General features: G+C 35.2%; 2 protein-coding genes across 4 annotated transcripts; both read right to left on the reverse strand.

The window, feature by feature from the left end:
* Positions 1-3,403: 3,403 nt before the first annotated feature.
* TCP15 (TCP family transcription factor) lies at positions 3,404-5,051 on the reverse strand. The gene has a single exon (XM_021444091.2). It carries the CDS (start codon positions 4,727-4,729, stop codon positions 3,605-3,607), a length of 1,125 nt encoding a protein of 374 aa, XP_021299766.1. The 5' UTR covers positions 4,730-5,051; the 3' UTR covers positions 3,404-3,604.
* Positions 5,052-11,703: 6,652 nt separating this feature from the next.
* LOC110428377 (ran guanine nucleotide release factor, putative (Mog1/PsbP/DUF1795-like photosystem II reaction center PsbP family protein)) lies at positions 11,704-17,998 on the reverse strand. Of its 3 annotated transcripts, none has more exons than XM_021444203.1 (9): positions 17,724-17,998; positions 17,591-17,626; positions 17,359-17,496; positions 16,547-16,633; positions 15,499-15,537; positions 15,128-15,175; positions 14,964-15,040; positions 14,522-14,699; positions 11,704-14,361 (listed from the first exon to the last, which is right to left on the reverse strand). In XM_021444203.1, the coding sequence occupies exons 1-8, from the start codon at positions 17,796-17,798 to the stop codon at positions 14,552-14,554; spliced, it is 648 nt and encodes a 215-aa protein (XP_021299878.1). In that variant the 5' UTR covers positions 17,799-17,998; the 3' UTR covers positions 11,704-14,361; positions 14,522-14,551. The 3 variants fall into 3 exon arrangements, with proteins under 3 accessions (XP_021299878.1, XP_021299877.1, XP_021299879.1); XM_021444202.1 differs by having other exon boundaries at positions 15,484-15,537; XM_021444204.2 differs by lacking the exon at positions 15,499-15,537 and having other exon boundaries at positions 11,763-14,361.
* Positions 17,999-18,403: the final 405 nt, after the last annotated feature.

The raw sequence follows: 18,403 nt of genomic DNA on the forward strand, positions 1-18,403 counted from the left end.
TGAAGAATATCCTTTTATGATAATTATAATTTTATTTGTGTATATATATATATATATATGTATAGTGTTCAGAAAAAGGAAAAGAACCAAAAAAATTTAATATTTAGTTATAGAGAAGCTTTAATGGATGTTAAGGCACAAGCATTTTGTTTAACGAGATACATATGCACATTAATTCCATAATATTAAATGATATTAAATGATTTCTAGATAATGTTGTGGATTGAGCTAGTGTTACTTGACTCTTGACAAATTCCATCAATGCACCAAACCAGTCACATGACATTCATTTGTCAGATTTCTTTTTCCTTGGCAGAAGGAGCGAAATAAAGAGGAGAAAAAGAAACGTGGTGTGTATATAATTAAGACCATGCAACATGACTAAACCGTGTAGTTCAAGCCCCATGTGGTAATGTACAGTTGTTTCCTTGAGATAAAGAAATAGTACTTGTTAAGAAAACAAGAGAGAGAAAGAGAGAGACCATGAGTTTCCTTTGTATTATTTTGATGTTTAAGAATTGTTTTCGTATAAAATGTGATCGGTTTTGTGAGTCAAGAGATCCGTTTGTAGAGAGATTGCTTTGCCGATGTTACTTTGAAAGCATGATCGGTTGCTGATAAAATATTCTTATCCTGCTTCGTAATAAAAATAAGGGAGAGAGAAAGAGAGAGAGAGATCAATGTAGAGTCCTGAAATATGTAAGGCTAGCTAGCTAGCTAGCTAGCTAGAACAGATTGATGCCATGCCAGGGTGTACTTATAAAAGCTTTCTGATCAACAGGCATAATGGCACCCCATGGTTTTGCAACAACTATTTTAACTGATATGCTTCAGCTTTAATTGATATTTGTAGCAAATATTGGCCTCTTTGGAGTACTTTTCATGGAGGAAACACTGGGGAGTGAATTAAAAGAACAAAATTTGCATCAGATTTTGATAGTACGTACTGTTATTTTCTTCAGTTGCTGCAAAACCAGCTCAGCACAAAATTTTTCTGTTGATTGGTCTGGAAATAGAAAACTGAACAATACATGATCATGAGATTTGAATTTAAACTCCAGGCCCACTTTCTGGTTGATCTGAGTACTACTATTCCTCTTCATCTATTCCAACCAATTTCAGATTTATTTTTCATGGACATGAAAAGGACAAGTTGCAGAGAGGAATAATGAAGGAAACACAAGGCTTGCTGTCTGTAATATGGGGACCTAAACGCCCTGCAGTATCGATCGGGGCAATGAGATTTTTATTTAGACTACGAAAGAAGAGTTACAATTTTCAAAATTAAGATTAATAACAAAACCTAGACTCTTTGCAACGTAATATTACAAGTGAATGTTTTTTTGAAAATGTGATTGAAAGATAAATCTGGGATTTTGCTCTTATGCCTTTCGATACGATCAGCAGCCTCGATTTAGGAAAAAATATTGGCGGACCACAGATTTGGATGAGATTAGCTTAAGCATTTAGGGGGAGTCAGGGGGTCACTAAAATTGAATTTGATTCCTGGTAGATCAAGCATGACTCATCAGAAAGCTACGGAAGAGCATTTAATGCTCTTCAATGATATTGGTTTAGATGACAACTAGTAACAGAGAAAATAAACTACCATGACTGATCAGCAATCGAGGGCCATGGAAAGCATGAGGGTGAATTTTTTTACGGTTCTTTGGAACAAGATAAAGCTAGCAGATTGATTAACTCTGATCGAAGGATTCCTTGCAGTTATGGCAAGCAAGATCATCTTAGTGAATAATGAATAGTGTGGCCACCAGCCCGGTACCACTTGATTAATTAACAGCATGTGAAAAGTCATGGCAATGCAACTTTGAGAGAAAATGTGCTATCACTCAGCATGCATCCTTTCTCTGACTGTAATTCAGCAGTTGTTGGACCATGATGAAGAGCATCATTTTCTTTTCGTTACTTTTTTTTTTAATTAATTTTAATGGCAGCCCTAAGTGATTTCATTCGTGGAGAGAAAGGACAATCAGTTCAAATGATTTTGTCCTGCCGAGGATAAATAAGCAAAGAAATTTTTTATACGAAACAAACTCTGATTTTGTCAATTCGTCTGTCGTAGAGCTTGATCCTAACGATATGCTTAAAAAGTAAAGCTTGGGATTCTACCGATTAGATCTGAGATAATGTATGTCCTACCTGATAAGCATTGCCTGTTTGATTAATTTATTAAAAACACAACCTTCCTTTGTTTTCTTCCTAGTTAGAGTACAAAGTAGGTACCTGACTGTAATTTTCTACTTAAAACTAAATTAATCCTAACAATATGTACCTTAGGCTGACCTATGCTAATCAGTCCAGGACAAATAAACGAGGATTCATCCTAAACAGTAGTCATCAGGGCCGTGCATGATTGAATGTTTTTTCATGTAGATGTTAGGGCTAGGTACATCCACTCTTAGAAAGCATCATCCCCTTTTTTCTTGGAAAAAGAAGCTGATACCAATCTAGAACTATTTCCCTTTGTACCAACAACAATGCAATGCAAGTGGAAATCACTGTGACTGGTATGCTTCATGGAAACGCTGCCACAATGGAAAAAGGTTCCCAATGCAGGAAACCTTCAACACCAAAGAGAAATCGCCATTGCAACTTGCAGCAAAGCCTGCCCTTGGGAATCTAAGTTGTACCAGAGAACAAGACGAAGAAGAAGTAAATGCAACGATCTACCACTAACAGAAAAGAAACAACTGATAACCTTAAATGCCTAGAAGACCCACATCTTGGATAATTACCTGTTACGCGGTGCACCGAGTTAAAGGGTTGCAAGAGGAATCCATCAAAAGGATGACCCACTTGGTGAACGGTTCAGAGATATGAATAAACATATGGGTGACAGGTATGCGGTAGGGACATTGAAAGACCAACCATTCAGTATCTTATACATATATCACCAGCAAACTTCCTTATATGAATAAGATGAGGAATGATCCTCTTGTTAGTTAGTGATTGCTTACTGCTTTTCGTGGCCTGTCACACCCACAGGCCAGGGGGCTCACCCACCTGAAGAGTAAACCTCAAAGGCTGAAATGTGATCACGTGTGGGCTCCCTCCCTAATTCTTGAACATGATTCAACTTTTTGCTGATGATGTAAATGGCACCAACGAATCACAAATTTTGCCCGTGGAAGCTTGAAATAATGCAGAAATGAGGGAAGCATATGGACAGTAAGCAATGCACTAAAAACAACTGAAACCCCTCATCACTCTCACCATTTTTGTGAAGGATTAATCAAGGAAAGCTTTAATGTTAACAGGGAAGGTATGCAGTATTGCATGTGTAGCTAGTCTCCTTCCCTTGTACCTATAGATTAATCTTTTGTTAGGTAATGCGAAGATATTAAACAAATTAACCAACACTGATAGCAAATTAATTCTCTCATGATCAAACCCTAATTAATTTTTTCTCATTACTCACACCAAAATCGAATATATCACACTCAACTTCAATAGCATTCAAACTTTGCTGCCTGTGTTGCAAATTGGAAATATATGTACTACTAAAAATAAGTGGAAAAAGAATTAAAGCATGATCAAGCCATACACTTGTAAAATTTTTGCTCCAAGGGCATGGCGGACGGGACTAGCTAGTTGAATCATGCCTATCTCCTCCACCATGGTGTTGATGTGATCCGCTGGCCGGAGAGTCAGAAACATTGCTGCCTGGAATCTGCCTATACGCGTTCAGTGCCGCGAGCACGCCTAAATGACTGTCGGTAACTGAACCGCCGGCACCAATTCCTGAACCAAATTGTTGTCCAGGCAGGAGAGCCATTGGAGTAGCGAAATTCATGAAATGCACCCCGCTAGACATAGAGCCCCTATACATGTTAGTATTACTAGATGAAGGAAATGTCCACATGGGATCCCCAGCGCCACTCCCGCTCATGACTTGGTTGCTAGGATTGGTCACCATCCAAAATGTTGCCGGATTCGGATTATGACTGGCCGGAATTGAACCTGTAGTCGATTGTAACAAGTAACTCCCCACCTGATTCTGTGACAAGTCTTGATGCTGGTCAGCCCTTCTCTTCTTCCCCACACTAGTATCCGCCTCCTCCGCCACATCCACGCTAGTGTCCCGCAACTCTTGCTTAGCTTGCAAGAAAGCGTTCATACTACTACTGCTAGGAAAGTTTAATGAATCGTCTGACGATAAAGCAACTCCCGGAAATAAAATCCTCCTATGTTGTTGGTGAGATGGTGAGTCGTCAAGCACGTTCCTCTCCCACTCGCTTCTCATCCTCAATTGTTGCGTAGAAAAATTTGGGTTGAAGTAAGTGTTTCTCAAGTGAGAAGCCGACATGCTGGAACCCGAACTCCTGAGTGAAATATTGAGGGACGTAAAGTTAGCAGGAATAGTACCTGTCCCCGTTGCAGCAATGACCGCGGGCTCGGCTTGTTGAAGCAGCCACTCGATGGTTTCACCATCTGATTTGTGACCAAGCTCTCTTGTCAACTGGAAAACCCTAGCAGCGCAAGTTGCAGGCATACGGATGCGGCGGCCACGCCCTTCCACCTTGGTGTGCCTATCCTTGGTTGAAGTCCTCTTAGGGGGAGGCTTCTTGGGTGCTTCGGATGCTGTTTTGGCGCTAGGCTCCGCGTTGCCGGAGCTGGAACAAGGTGGTTCTTGTTGGTGTTCCTTCTTTTCTAGGAGCTGTAGAGGGAAGTTTGGCCTGCGGATCCCATTCTCACCATCCATGATCATGTGTGGGATTATATGTTTTTCTCTTCCCCAGCCCCCTCCCCGCTCCCTTTTTTTTTTTTTCCCTTTTCTTTGTTTTGTTTTTCTCTTTTTTTTCCTCTTCTCCTAGTACATCTGTAGGTGACCCTCAATTCAGTGACTTTGGTGGCCTAGTGGGTCTCTCTTTCTATTTCTATTTCTCTTTCTTGCAATATGTTGTTTAGCTTGGAATTCCCTTCTGATAGGAGCTGGCAGCTGTGTTGTTTTCTTTGCTTTTCTCTCTGCAAAGAGAGAGATAGAGAGAGAGAGAGGATAAGGGAAGAGGGCAAGCTTTAAGCAACATACACAATGAGTGAGAATTATAAGGGTGGGCTAAGAAAAGCAATAATTTTTTGGGATTGGAAATATTTTGTTTCATTGAGGATGTGTCTGTAATTTTGGGTTTTCTTCTTTTATGCATTTGGTTTTTATTATTATCAATCAAACTAAAACTAAAAAAAAAAAAAAAACCCTTAGCTTATATTATATTATAGTAATTGTAATTTTCCATTTTTTTGGGAGTGGTAGTCCCCTTTTTTTGTGGTTGGACAGTCCCTTGATTCAGACTCCACGTGCGGTGCTCTTTATCATTCAATCCATTAAGACAGTGGTGGCCTGAGTTTGGGACCCCATTCCGTAAGTCAAAAAATCTCTCTCTCTCTCTCTCGTTAAAATTAGAGGAAAGAAAAGAAAAGAAAAGAAAAAAAAAAAAAGAGATAATCAGGTGGCTCCCATCCCATTCTTGTAATCATTGCCCTTTTGCCTTTGCTCTTATAATTAAAATAAACCATGCTTTCCACTTAGCCCATATACCTTTCCTTTCCCACGAAAACAATTCCATTGTCTATGTTTAAGATGAGGATTATACCCTTGGTTTTGCTGCCCCTCTAGTGTTCTCAATTCATCAAAAATATATTCTTCATCTTTATTCAATTAAATTTTTGAATATTGTAGCATTCAATTCAAGACTTTTTTGCTCTGTTAATATTATAATGCTGTCCTTTGACAATTTTTTTTTTTCAAATTCTCTTTTGTGTATGCAATTTTTTAACATCATTGTTTATCAATACATATAAATATATATTAAAAAGTATAATTCAATTAATTTAATGATAATAATTATATAAATGTCAATTCGAGCCTGCTACCATGATCGATTTAGTTGTAAATTTGGGACCAGCTTTGAACTCTAAAACACCCAATCAAACTAACAAACTACTGAGTATATATGAAAATGATAGGAGTAAATTACGTTTGGTTGTATCTCAATCAAAATGCTACTAACCATGCACATATGGACTAAGTTTTCCTTTTATAATTTCCCCTTTTCCTTTTCTTTCTCAATGTCTTCATCAACAAGATTATCAAAATGGGTAATGTTATTTCATCTGATAAAGGTGATTTTTGCAAATGTATAGTACTTGAACTGCTCTATTTGCTTGAAATATCTCATTTTTCTTGAATAAATCATTATCCATTGCTTCTAGCTTCAAACATTTCTAACCATATAGAAAGTTACAAGAACAAAATCTATGGCTTAACCCTTCAAACATTCACATGTAACCAAGCTTTTTCTAGGGATAATTATCACTAATCAACATACAATAAGTCCCATCTCTTTTGGATCCTTTTTTTTTTTTGAAAATTATATCTGTTTCTCTTTTGGATCCTACCATCCAAGGATGCCCATTGACCAGCAAAATCATCTTAATTGAAGAAATCTCAAACATTTTTGAGGTAGGATATCATACTTGATGGACAAATCTTTCAGTAGATTTCTGAGTCAATACCCAACACTTTTCAGGTCTCCATCCTTGGACATGTGAGCCACACAGTCTGCAAGATATATACATGTGTGGTCCTTACAAGTTTTATTTAAAAGCTCATATTCCCAAATTTTGCCTTTTTTTCCAAATTGCGATAAAAGGATCCCAACTCAATATTTTTGTACACACCTTTGTGGGAGAGAAAGAGAGCCAATATTTTGTGAGACCACTAATCTTAATCCTCGGACCAGTTGACTTGCCATAGGGAATATGTTGTTCATGAAGTGAAAGAAATATGTAGGTTTCAAAACCCTTTTGTGTTACGATTTTGATATATGTATATATTTACGATCTAATTTTCAAATTTATTTTTTTCCCTTACAAGCATGTTAACAAAAACAGAAATGTAACGAGATAGTTCTATTTACATTATACTGTAACGTCTCTTGAAAGAGTGTTATAATTGAGATTATAGTGTAAATTGATGCATGGAAAACCTAATTTGGTAGAAAGCACAAAATTCTACCCCTAGACCAGAAACCATGCATCTAACTCTCTAATTTGAACCTGAGTTTTTTTCCTATCGAACGATCTTCTTCTTCATAGCTCTTGTCCTTTATTGAAATACATTTAGTATACATACCACACAAGTGAAATATATATGCAGACACACATATATATAATTCAGAATGAAAGAAACAAGCCTGCACCACCCATGAGAGAGAAAGAAAAAGATAGAAAGCATAGCACGTCCATCCCATGTGCCTAACAGGCCAAAGTGTAGCTTAAAAGGGAACAAAAAACAAACACATTGGCAAAATATGGCAACTTTCAAATATATTTCAACAACCAACATACCTAACTAATGATAAAACCTAAATTTTTTTTCGAGTACTGTAATCATTTTTGCTCTAAAACAGCACTAATGGGAATTTGATCTCGATAATGACCCTTCCTAAGACTGTCGTGAAGCTTGGGATTAATGTTGATTTTGTACTATAATCTTCTGATTTAGAACTGTACCACTTTGTCATGTCATTCACTTCCCTACACCTTTTCACCCCCCAACATTGAACCATGCCTTTCTTGTCTCAATATCACAGCACAGATTGGATTATGAAACCATAGTTGCATAGTTACAGATCCAAAATCAAGACTAAGGATATTAAAGAAAGACCCTTTGTATCACAACATTACAGAAGAGCAGAATGAGGTCTCTTTTCTGGTTTAATCAGACTATCTGCGAGTGAATTTTGGCTTTGTAACTTTCAATATGATTGGGATTATGTATCTCATTTCTGGTTTCTTTTACAAAACCAATGATTCTTGGTATGAAACCAACAATGTCAAGGTTATCTCTGAATGAAGTACTCTTAATAATGTCAACAACAAAATCACATTCCCTTTGAAAACTCTAAACATAAATATAAGAATTCCAAATATTATTTTGTGTCTAAAACTAAACAATCTGTAATTCTATCAGACAAAATCATCTTTATCAAATTTTATAGATTAATTACATTCTGTTCGAGAGATTTACAAACACGTTTACAAGAAAACCCTTATTTCTATACAAATAGTAAGAGAAAAAACAAAGGGAATGAAAAATAACATTTTACAACTTTCATCAAGCCATGCTAGCTAGAGTTTCCACCATGGTCCCAGCAGTACTATCTGGCACACCAAGAAACAATGAAAGCCACCAGCTCTGTTCTTGAAGTGATGTTGTGTAGCCCCCATTGGATCAACTCTCTCGGTAAAGGCTTCTGCTATGTGGAAAATCACGTGCCTTGACATCGATCTTTGCTGGTGATGCTGATGGCTTACCCTCCATTTGAGCTAATTATTCAAACAAATTTGTCGGAATGTTGGCGGTTTCTGAGCTACAAGAAAATTTTAGTCTTCTTTTTTCCCCCTATTTTTGGTCAAGCTGGCTGGTTGCTTTTGAAAGTTACAGATCTAACATCTTAATCCAGTATTTCACCCAGAGAACGTATACACTTCTTTTTTAGTGTTTAAATATAAAAGCAAATTACATAACAAAAGCATGTAACACGAGATTTGTTATACCGACACTATCTTTTTAAATTAATTAACTAAAAATACAAAATTACAAGATTTTTGAGCACCAAATTTGATAAGATTATCAATATTTGCAGCTCGGGAATGTAATTAATCAATATACAGCTTCCAAGTACATGCCATGTCTTTTTATTTATTAACTAATCTACATAACAGATGATATTTTTAATATACATGTATGTGTGTACTAAACTATAAAGGTCATGATGCATATACCATGCTTATTAATTTTTGTCCCATTCCCCTAATTATAAAAATGTATCAAGAGCTATACCAAGGAGAAAATCTTAGGCAAGTCCAATGAATCCAATCATTAAAACAATGTCCTATATCTCTTGAGCAAGATAAGAGAATGATAAAATAAAGAAATCCTTTACTTGTACAAGAACAAAAGATCAATCAATCTCTAGCTTAAGAAAGCTTCACCTTAGGCTATACATTCCTTTCAATGATTAGGAAGATTACTGCTGTATAAGAAGAGAAAATTAGAAGGAATGACAGGTTGGCATGCACAAAAAGACTTGCTTAAAAGAATTGACAGATTAAGAGAGAGAGAGATTGTCAACTGCACCAGTTGGAAAAGCTGGGAAAGCCAATCAGAAAATCCACATCACTTTCCGTACCCACAGCACTAGAAAAAGATGTATTTATGGCCGAGAGAGAGTGGGTCTTTTCTCCTTTGCTACAGTGACCTTACCTCGTAGTCATTTTTTCCTTTGTAAAAAATATGTACCTTCTTCCTCAATCCTTTCATTTCCACTTTCTTTCCTCTTTTACTAGCCATTGTTATGTGATTGAGGAGATGATGCTTTCCTATGTTTCTCATCAGCTATTCTGTCCCCTCGATTTATTTTACTGTTCAGAAAAAGGTTTGTTTTCTTCCTTTCCTTTGATAGTTTCCCTCTGCATGCTTATATCTCAAAGGGTGTGTGTGCTTAGCTTCAAATTAATTAGCTAATTTGTCATTTACTATTGTTAGATCATAAGAGTAAACTCATCTCTATGTTCTTAATCCTTTTTTAGTTACATTTTATGCAACATAAAATTTCAAATTGTAGCATGAGTGTAAATTAGCTACATATATTTATAATATTCACCGTGTTCGAAAAGAAAGTCTTAAATTTATGACACCGTGTTTATGCTAAGTCAACTAGTTTAAACATTGTAGTTAGTTTAATTTATCCTTAAACTATTGATTAAGGATTGAAGATGATTCTAAAACTTAATATATGTATAATAAAAATTTACAAAAACCCAAAATCTTAAATACAAAGTTTTTCTTTGTTTGGAAACTTGTTGGCACTTTCACCTTGATAAAATGCCTTTCAAGTCATAAACTGTTACATCGCATGGAGTCTGTAACTGGGATTTCATGACAGCAAACTCTAATCAGTGTTTGCTGTTATTTTACTAAACATTTATATGAATATATATACGCTTCTCAAAAAGACAAAAGGCCTGCTAAATTAATTCTAAAGGTTTAAAGTCCAAAAAGGCAATTTTCAAGTCAACTTAATATAAAGAAGCTTAGAAAATAAAAAAAAAATAAAGCTTTTCATATGTGGAAAAATCAACGCAATTAAATGTGTTAGGCCTAGATGAGAAGAAAAAATGTTGAATCAAAAAGCCAACCTTACGACTCCGTAAGGTTTAAGTCAGTGGATGTGTGCTGAAATACAGTTGCATTCTCGGACTTTATAAATCTGAAAATAAATCCCAAGTTGGAATTATCATGGAATTTGCCGTAAAATTTTAGTAAATGTGACAGTGATTTTATTGGACAAAATTGAAAGAATTCCCCTATTGGGGGGAGGGTCGTTTTCTTTTGATGTGCATTCCTACCTGTTGACTATGGCATTTGGAAAAAGAACTGACGAGTCCAAAGACAACCGTTGTTGAATCACGTCTGTATTTTTGTTTTTTGAGTAATTTGATTTATGTCAGAAAAAGATTATTTAAGCTATTATATAAACCAACGTGTAATTACTTGATTTTTTTATATAATCATGAGCACATTAAACACATTCGAAATAACTTTTATAAATCTTATCGTTGATTCAAACAATTCGATCGAATTATATTTTGTCGGATCTCGAAAGATTGCATTTTTGCAAACATCCAATAAAGAGGGAGAGAGAAAATTAGGGAAGGGTACAATAATAAACACAAGTGGGTTAAACTTGGATGACAAAGCACAACAACGTGAAGCCAAGCGAATGATGGAGACGAAACAAGAAGCTAGTTAAGGTTGGAGGAGGCTTTGGACAAGTACCCTTTGCATAATTGCACTTGCTTCTAATAAATCCAGTCATAGTCCATGATAAGTCTTTATTTCCCCTCTATTTATCCTTATCACATTTTCAATAATTACATTAAATTAAAATTACGAAATAATAAAATAATTATCGTCGTCTCGATGTAGTTATTGTTTATTAAATAGTAAAATAAATTTAAAAAAATGAAAAAAAAAAAGAGTTTTTTTGAAGAGTGTGGGACCTACCCTCCAGCTCACTTATTGGAATGTCCTTCTCCAGTCTGTCTGGCAAAGTTGGTGGGTGGGCTGACAGTGCCATGTCACTCTCGACAGTTGGAATCTTCTCAGCCCTAAGGGCTGACGTCATCCATATCCAATTCTTACCAGGTGGCACTGTTGCAGTGGCACCACCTATCTTATCCCTTCCCTCCAAAATCCTAGGGCTGATGTCAACACAAACGACAAAAAAAAAGACAAAAAAAATGGAAAAAGGTAAAGAAATTTGGATCAGTTGGGTCACATCATGCATGACTCTTAGTTTCGAGCCGGTGGTTGCTTTACAGGGGATTCAGTTATGTATGTCCGGGCTGGGCTAGGCTGGACTAGCTGCCTCAGAGCGACCTAGGTCTTTTCACCATCGTGTTAATGGCTAACTCATCATTGTTCTTACTCTATTTTACCATCAACCCTTTGTCATTTCCACCATGCATGTCACATATTCTTTAAATATATATATATATATATATATATATATATGGGAGAAATTTGTATAGGGAAAAGATGATTGAGAAGACTAGTAATTAAGTGTGTATGATATTTAGTTTCCATTTAAAAAAAGTTTGTATATATAATCTATTTTTTCTATTAATTATAAATTTTTCATAAATAACTTAGTGTGAAGTCTTTATGATATTTAGTTTCCATTAAAAAAAAGTTTGTATATATAATCTATTTTTTCTATTAATTATAAATTTTTCATAAATAACTTAGTGTGAAGTCTTTATGATATTTAGTTTCCATTAAAAAAAAGTTTGTATATATAATCTATTTTTTCTATTAATTATAAATTTTTCATAAATAACTTAGTGTGAAGTCTTGTGGATAAATTTCACCTATAATCCGTAATCATTTATCCCAATTTTATTTTAGTCCCTCATCTCTTAATTTTTTCATTTGAATTTTTAAGTTTTAACAATGATTTTATTTTGATCATTTCGTCAAATCATTCTATTAAAGTTGATGTAATGTTCACATTGTAAATCACGTGAAACACCACATGATTATTCTCTTGATATTTCACATGGAAATTTTTCTCAATTATTAACATACTAATGTAACGAAAAGACCAAAATGAAATCACTTTAAAAGATTAAGAATCCAAATAGATTAGTTTAGAGATTATAGATTAAAGTGAAATCAAAATAAGAAATTAGAAATACATGGATGAAATTTACCTTAAAACTAATACTACAAGCATACATGCATATTAATTCATTTAAATGGCTTGAATTTGATTCTATAAGCATAATACACAAACGAAAAAAGATCATGCATAATATTTAATCAAACACATACTTAACAGTGAGTCAAATGTTCAGATGACACGTTGTATACATTCTTAATGACATATAGGCCAAAAACTTTTCATGGACATTTCAAATCTCATTTTGTACTATATGTGAACACTTTGATGATTGAACAAGGTTTCTGTTCATGAAAAGGCTCCCAGCAGCAAAAGTTTACCATTAACAAAACCCTAATAACCACACCCACACACGCACACGCAAAGTAGCAACACACACTTGGGGGGGGGGTTCGTTAAATTATTGACTTGTGAAAACGATTTGTACGATCATTATTCGATTTCCATGAAGATAAAAATGAGTTTTATATGCATATATGAATGATAAGAAAGATTTTAGAATATTTTTGTCAGTTATTGGAAGGATGCTTGCAAAGAAACCTTTAAATTTCTATATGTCATTGTCAATGAATCATGATTTTGATTATCATCTTCTAGATTTTGGCTATCATTTTGATGTGAATTGCCCCCACCGAAAGAAAATTCAACATTGGTGTGAAAACATGAATCTATGATAAAAACCAATGTATGTATATATATGTGTGTGTGTAATATTAATTACATTGGCCCCCACTGAACCTCTTAATTTCAAACTAGCTGATTGTCACGTGATAGACTATGGAATAATTCATGGAATCTTCAACAATTTTCCAACCCTACCTAGACTTCTCAAGGTACTCATTTTTCTTTCTTTTTTCTTTTTTTTTTTTTTTGTCTTTTTGAATTACTAACTAAAAAACTTTTTTCGAGTAAATTCCAAATAACATCATTGTCTTAAAAGATAAAGTTATCGTTCAAATCATGCTATATTAGAAATTGAATCCAAGATGATTTTATCTTTCTTTTCTTGTTAAAAATAGGTCAAAGATGAACATGCATACCTATAACTGATGGGTTAAATGAAACAACTTTTTGCTTGAAAAGGACTCTTTTATCACTTTATAATATCTTATTTTCTGGGTTTTTGCTTTTTTCTTGTTAAAAGTTCTACAAAGATGAAAATGAATAGACTAGAAAGCCATATGGAAACCACCAGTGAATTTAGGGAATAAGTCAGAGAGAATGAATTGTAAGTTCTTTTTTGGGAAATGGTAGCTTAAGAGTAGTTTTCAGAGTGCAAGAGACAGTTGTATGAAATTCCATGTGCATGATTGATGAAGCAGTTGCATGAGAAACAAACACTGCTAGAGCATTAAACTTGGCACAAGAGTTGTATTATTTGTTTAGATATGGAGAGAGGGCTGAGGATTTCGATGTGATAAGTCCTTTCAAAGACATTGCTGTATCTCCCATCTTTCTGCAAATGAATCATTTGGGTGTGAAAGATTCTCTCGTCTACTTTCTGTGTACAAGAATTGTGTTTTATGTGCCGACATGCTATGCTTTTGGGATCTTATAAAGTTTTTAAGGTATGGGTTTAAACTCTATCCTAGCAATCAGACAGTGGAAAGAAAGCACCAGAAGAGAATAATTTGATTATTCATTTTAAAGTCGAGTAATTTAATCACTCTATTAAAATTTTTTAAATTGAATAGAATCGACTTAATTGATTTAATTTTATCGAATAAGTTGATTTTAGTCGATCTTACCCACCACCAACCTTGGTGGTCAGCTTAGTTTACATTTTTTCTTCCATTGAGATGGAACAAACTTATTCTATTTGATTCAATCTAATAGATTTCACTTCTCTAGTATTTTATTTTTGTGTTATAAGATAATTGTGAATCCTGACATTTAAGCTCTAAAAGGCTGTCATGAAAATGAACACTCACTTGGTCCACTTCAAATTCCGCAGTCAAACCAACCATTTTGCGCGGCTGAGGAGAACCCAATTCAATCAAACACATGCTTAAAGTCCCTCGACCATCGCATTCTTGTTGGTTTAGAAGCAGGTAGCCTCCATTTCATAAGACAGTATCATGGAAAACATGAACTGAACAATAAGGCCGAGGGAAGTATCAGTCCAATAATGTTTTTGTCGATTCTCTTACTAAATTTGATGTTTAAAGATTTGAGATATTCTAAGCTTGATAATACGAATTGAAACTTCCAAAAAAAAAGGAAATGAAATGAAATAATTACATAATACTAACCAACAGAAAATCAGGATTTTCAGCCCCAACTCAAACAGGAGGAGTAAAAAGGCTCCAGTCATTCACCTTGAAGCTGGTAACAGCTAGTTTAAAGACTTCAACCATAGGCACAAACCCAGATTGCATAGCAGGAACAGCTAATCCAGCACCAACTGCACTCGCACTATGGCTCAAAGGGCTGCCAATCATAGTAACATAATTGCAAACGAGTTACAGAGTATTGAGACATATTTCCATAGTTGGCTGAGCAATCAGATGAAAGGATTCCTAATTGTTGCTTTCAGCCAAATTGTTTGCCAACACGTTAAGCTTGACCTTGGAAGACTTGGTAAATCAATTTTTGAGTAAAAAGGAAATGGCTTCTGGGAAAATTTTTGAATACCGTACACTCACCTTCACAACTATTTAATAGGTAAAAGGATAATGAAGCGCTGACACTTACTGTATAAAGATGGGTTCATATGCAGTTATCAGAACATCTGTCCCAACTTCCTTAAGACGTAGGTTGGCCAGATAGACCTGCATGTGTATTCATCAAAACCCCACTTAGCAATTTGAAACAACTAAATAAAAACAGAGAAAACTGAAAACAGAAAGCAAAAGCACCTTGATTATATTTTGAGCTTCTCTTCCTTGCCTTCCCTTAGAAACAGCCTATGCATAAGTAACAAAATTAGAGAGAGATGATATTAACAGATATAAGGCAACGATGGGGGAGAAGGGAAGGGAGAGTCCAGTGAACTTGTTGAATTCATAAAGCAAGGGTATTAGAAACCATCTTCAATAAGCTGATCTTGTACATAGAAAGTATGTTCATAAAAAATTTATTATCCAACTAGTAAATGATTTAAAAGCACATCTTTATACAGTCATAGATTTTTTCTGCTGCATAAAAACACGCCAAAATTTTAGCAAGGTTGCCGCCTTAGAGAAATATAAGGAAGAAAAATGAGAAATCCAACCAATGGTTTTCTAACCACGTACTGAAGCCCAGAGCTCAGCTCAAGTTTCCAAATCTACAATCACATCCCAGAAAATTCTCAGAGAAGGAAATTTAGGGGAAAATTTACAAGACACATATTACTATCCCAGCAGGTCTAAATTGCAACCATCTAACAGCCATGGTATTACACTCGAAGAACAATAAAGCAAACCTTTTTGTTCTGCTTTAACCAAGGGAAAGAGTGTCTGATCTAGGGGCAGATCAATCAGAACTAAAAAGCTCATGAACATTGAAGATAAAGGACAAGCACACATGACACCAAAGATTCATACACTCTTTCCAAAATCTCAGATTCTTCACTTTGAATTAACTCAAAACAACAAGTTCAGAAATATTTTAAACCAGCAGAGCTTTGGCTTGCCAAAATCATCTAATCTTACAATCTCAGTTAAATATAATGCCATTTCATTAACAGAACAGAAAAAATGATCTCAACATGTGCAACTAAGGCTATTTAATGTCACAAAATATCAGATACACCTCATACTTTTCAATTTAAAAACTGCCTAAACTAGGAAAACAGAATGGCCACAGCTGAAATCATAAAATTACTCCAAGTTAAAATACAAGTATATGGTAGCCCAACAATCAGAAGAAAAATTATTCTAAAGAACAAATCCAAATTGCAACCTTAATTTTAGCTTTTATCCCAAGCACATCCATACACATACAAGTACAGACAAAAACAGAACACAAATTTGTTTTCACTTCAATAAGCCTCATACTTCAATTGTCTTTCACAGGAAAATCATAAACTGGTGGTATTTTCAATGAGAAAAGTCCTACATAGATCGAATAATAGTACAGAGGAAATGCAACATTTCGCAGAAGTTAAAGGTTACCATGCCTAGCATGTAAAATAACACAATAAATTGCTGATTTAAAAACATTGAGACTCAAGGAAGAGCACAATCTAATGACATGATGTTTGATAAGGCATGGATCTGTAGGCAAGCGTAATACTGAAAGTTGGACCTAGTAAGAATGAAACTCTAGTCACATGCTATCAATATGACTCATACCATTTGGCCAACTGCAGTTGTAACAACAGCTGGGATGTTTCTGTAACGTAAGCCAGGGGCCTCAACCGCTGCTGACTGCTCAAGCAGCTGAAACACAGAGAAAAATGGAAAATGTTATATCTACAACATATTGAGTTTCAAACAACTGCCAAGTAATCCAATGCCTTTAAAACTTTTTCTTTCCCACACCTATTTCTCTCGTTTTCTCCTTTCCATCTTCTGGTGCAGGGGAAAGAGCTCTTTAAAGTGTAGAAACAATCGTTCTGGATGTCTATAACATCAACAGAACCTAAGTAAATATAAAGACAATCATAACAATGCATAGAGAAATTTAATCCTAATTACCAAAGGGCATGTAGAACTTGTAGTTCTTATTTTATTAATGGTTCAGCCATATAAGCAAGAAGGAATATATTCTTTAGCGGGGTATACTTGATAATTTAGAAGAAAATAAAATGGGAAATTAAAAAAATACAGAGAACAGAAAAAACTAACTTAAAAGTGTTGAGAGCCCCGGGAGAAAAAGGGGAAGCCAAGCAGCACACCGGGTTAGATAGACCCGATAAAAAGTTTACGAGGATCTTAGCTACATGTTAATGCCATAAACCTATAATTCTATAATTCATAATATAAGATTAAAGCTTCTCCAAATTAAAAATTCTCAAAGGATATGATAAGCGTAAAACCCACAATACTAGCAAGTACTAGAAGGAAGCTAATTCAAATACATAATTGCTTTACTCTTTCCTTTCCATAAAAGAACAACTATCATAACAATCGATACAAAGCCATAAAAAATTGCATGCGGTTACCGTGAATCCTTCACCGTCTTGTTCAACAGCAAGGTCTTGAAGAAACCAGACAGCACTTCCATCATCTCCAACTTCATGCTTGTAATCCAGTAACTCAAAGATCAAGCTCTCATCACGCGCAGGGTCCACAAACACCTCCTTCGATCCCAAACAAGACCAACATTTCAGAAGAAAAAAGGAAATAAAAATTCAACAAATAAATAAAAGGGGATGGTGGGGTTGGAAAACTAACCTGATGATCGGGAACTTGCCTGATGTTGCTAACATCCTAAAACAACGTACAATATCAAATACACGGGTATTAGTTATAATTATTACTATAACACATGACATTGAGGAAAATGAAGAAGAGAAAAGAAAGTAACCTGAAACCTAAGAGGAAATGTAGTTAAGATTGCTCCACCGAACAAAGGCCTTTCGGAGTACAAATCCGCCGACATGTTTACCAGACCGAGACAAAAACCGGCAACTCTCCGTCACCGCTAACTCTTTTACTGAACGGAAAATAAAGATTGGAACGGCGGAGAATTGATTTTGACTGACGAAGACAAAGCCGAAGACCAAAAGGAAGGGGTCTGGTTTTTTCTTGAGAGATTCTGCAAAAGGCGCGGGGTTTTGGTACGGTTATTAAAGGGGTGATTTGGGGAGGAGCGTTTAAATAACGCCATCTCTGCTTTGAATTTAAGCTAAATGATAGGGGTAGAAAGGGGAATTTGGATTAAAACGGCTTGTGTTGAAGGTGTAAACGACGTCGCTTGGTGGGATATATTGGAGGGAAAAATATAAAAAATAAAAAAGTGGACACAAGAAGTTTCCTTCCATATCAGAGTCAGGTTTCAATACTGGGACCTGTGGGTTATGGGCCCACCACGCTTCCGCTGCGCCACTCTGATCTGCTAACCCAAGCCATATATCTATAATTTCAAGGTTACACCCCTTCTTTTTCTTAACAACCTTTCACCATTCATATGGGGTAAAATTCACTTATACCCCTATAAATATTTTTATTCTCAATTAACATCCCATGAATAATTTCTTTTCTCAC

Source organism: Theobroma umbraticum, unplaced genomic scaffold, assembly GCF_002168275.2.
Source record: "Theobroma umbraticum cultivar Fairchild unplaced genomic scaffold, ASM216827v3 scaffold_31.0, whole genome shotgun sequence".
Lineage (NCBI taxonomy): Eukaryota > Viridiplantae > Streptophyta > Magnoliopsida > Malvales > Malvaceae > Theobroma > Theobroma umbraticum.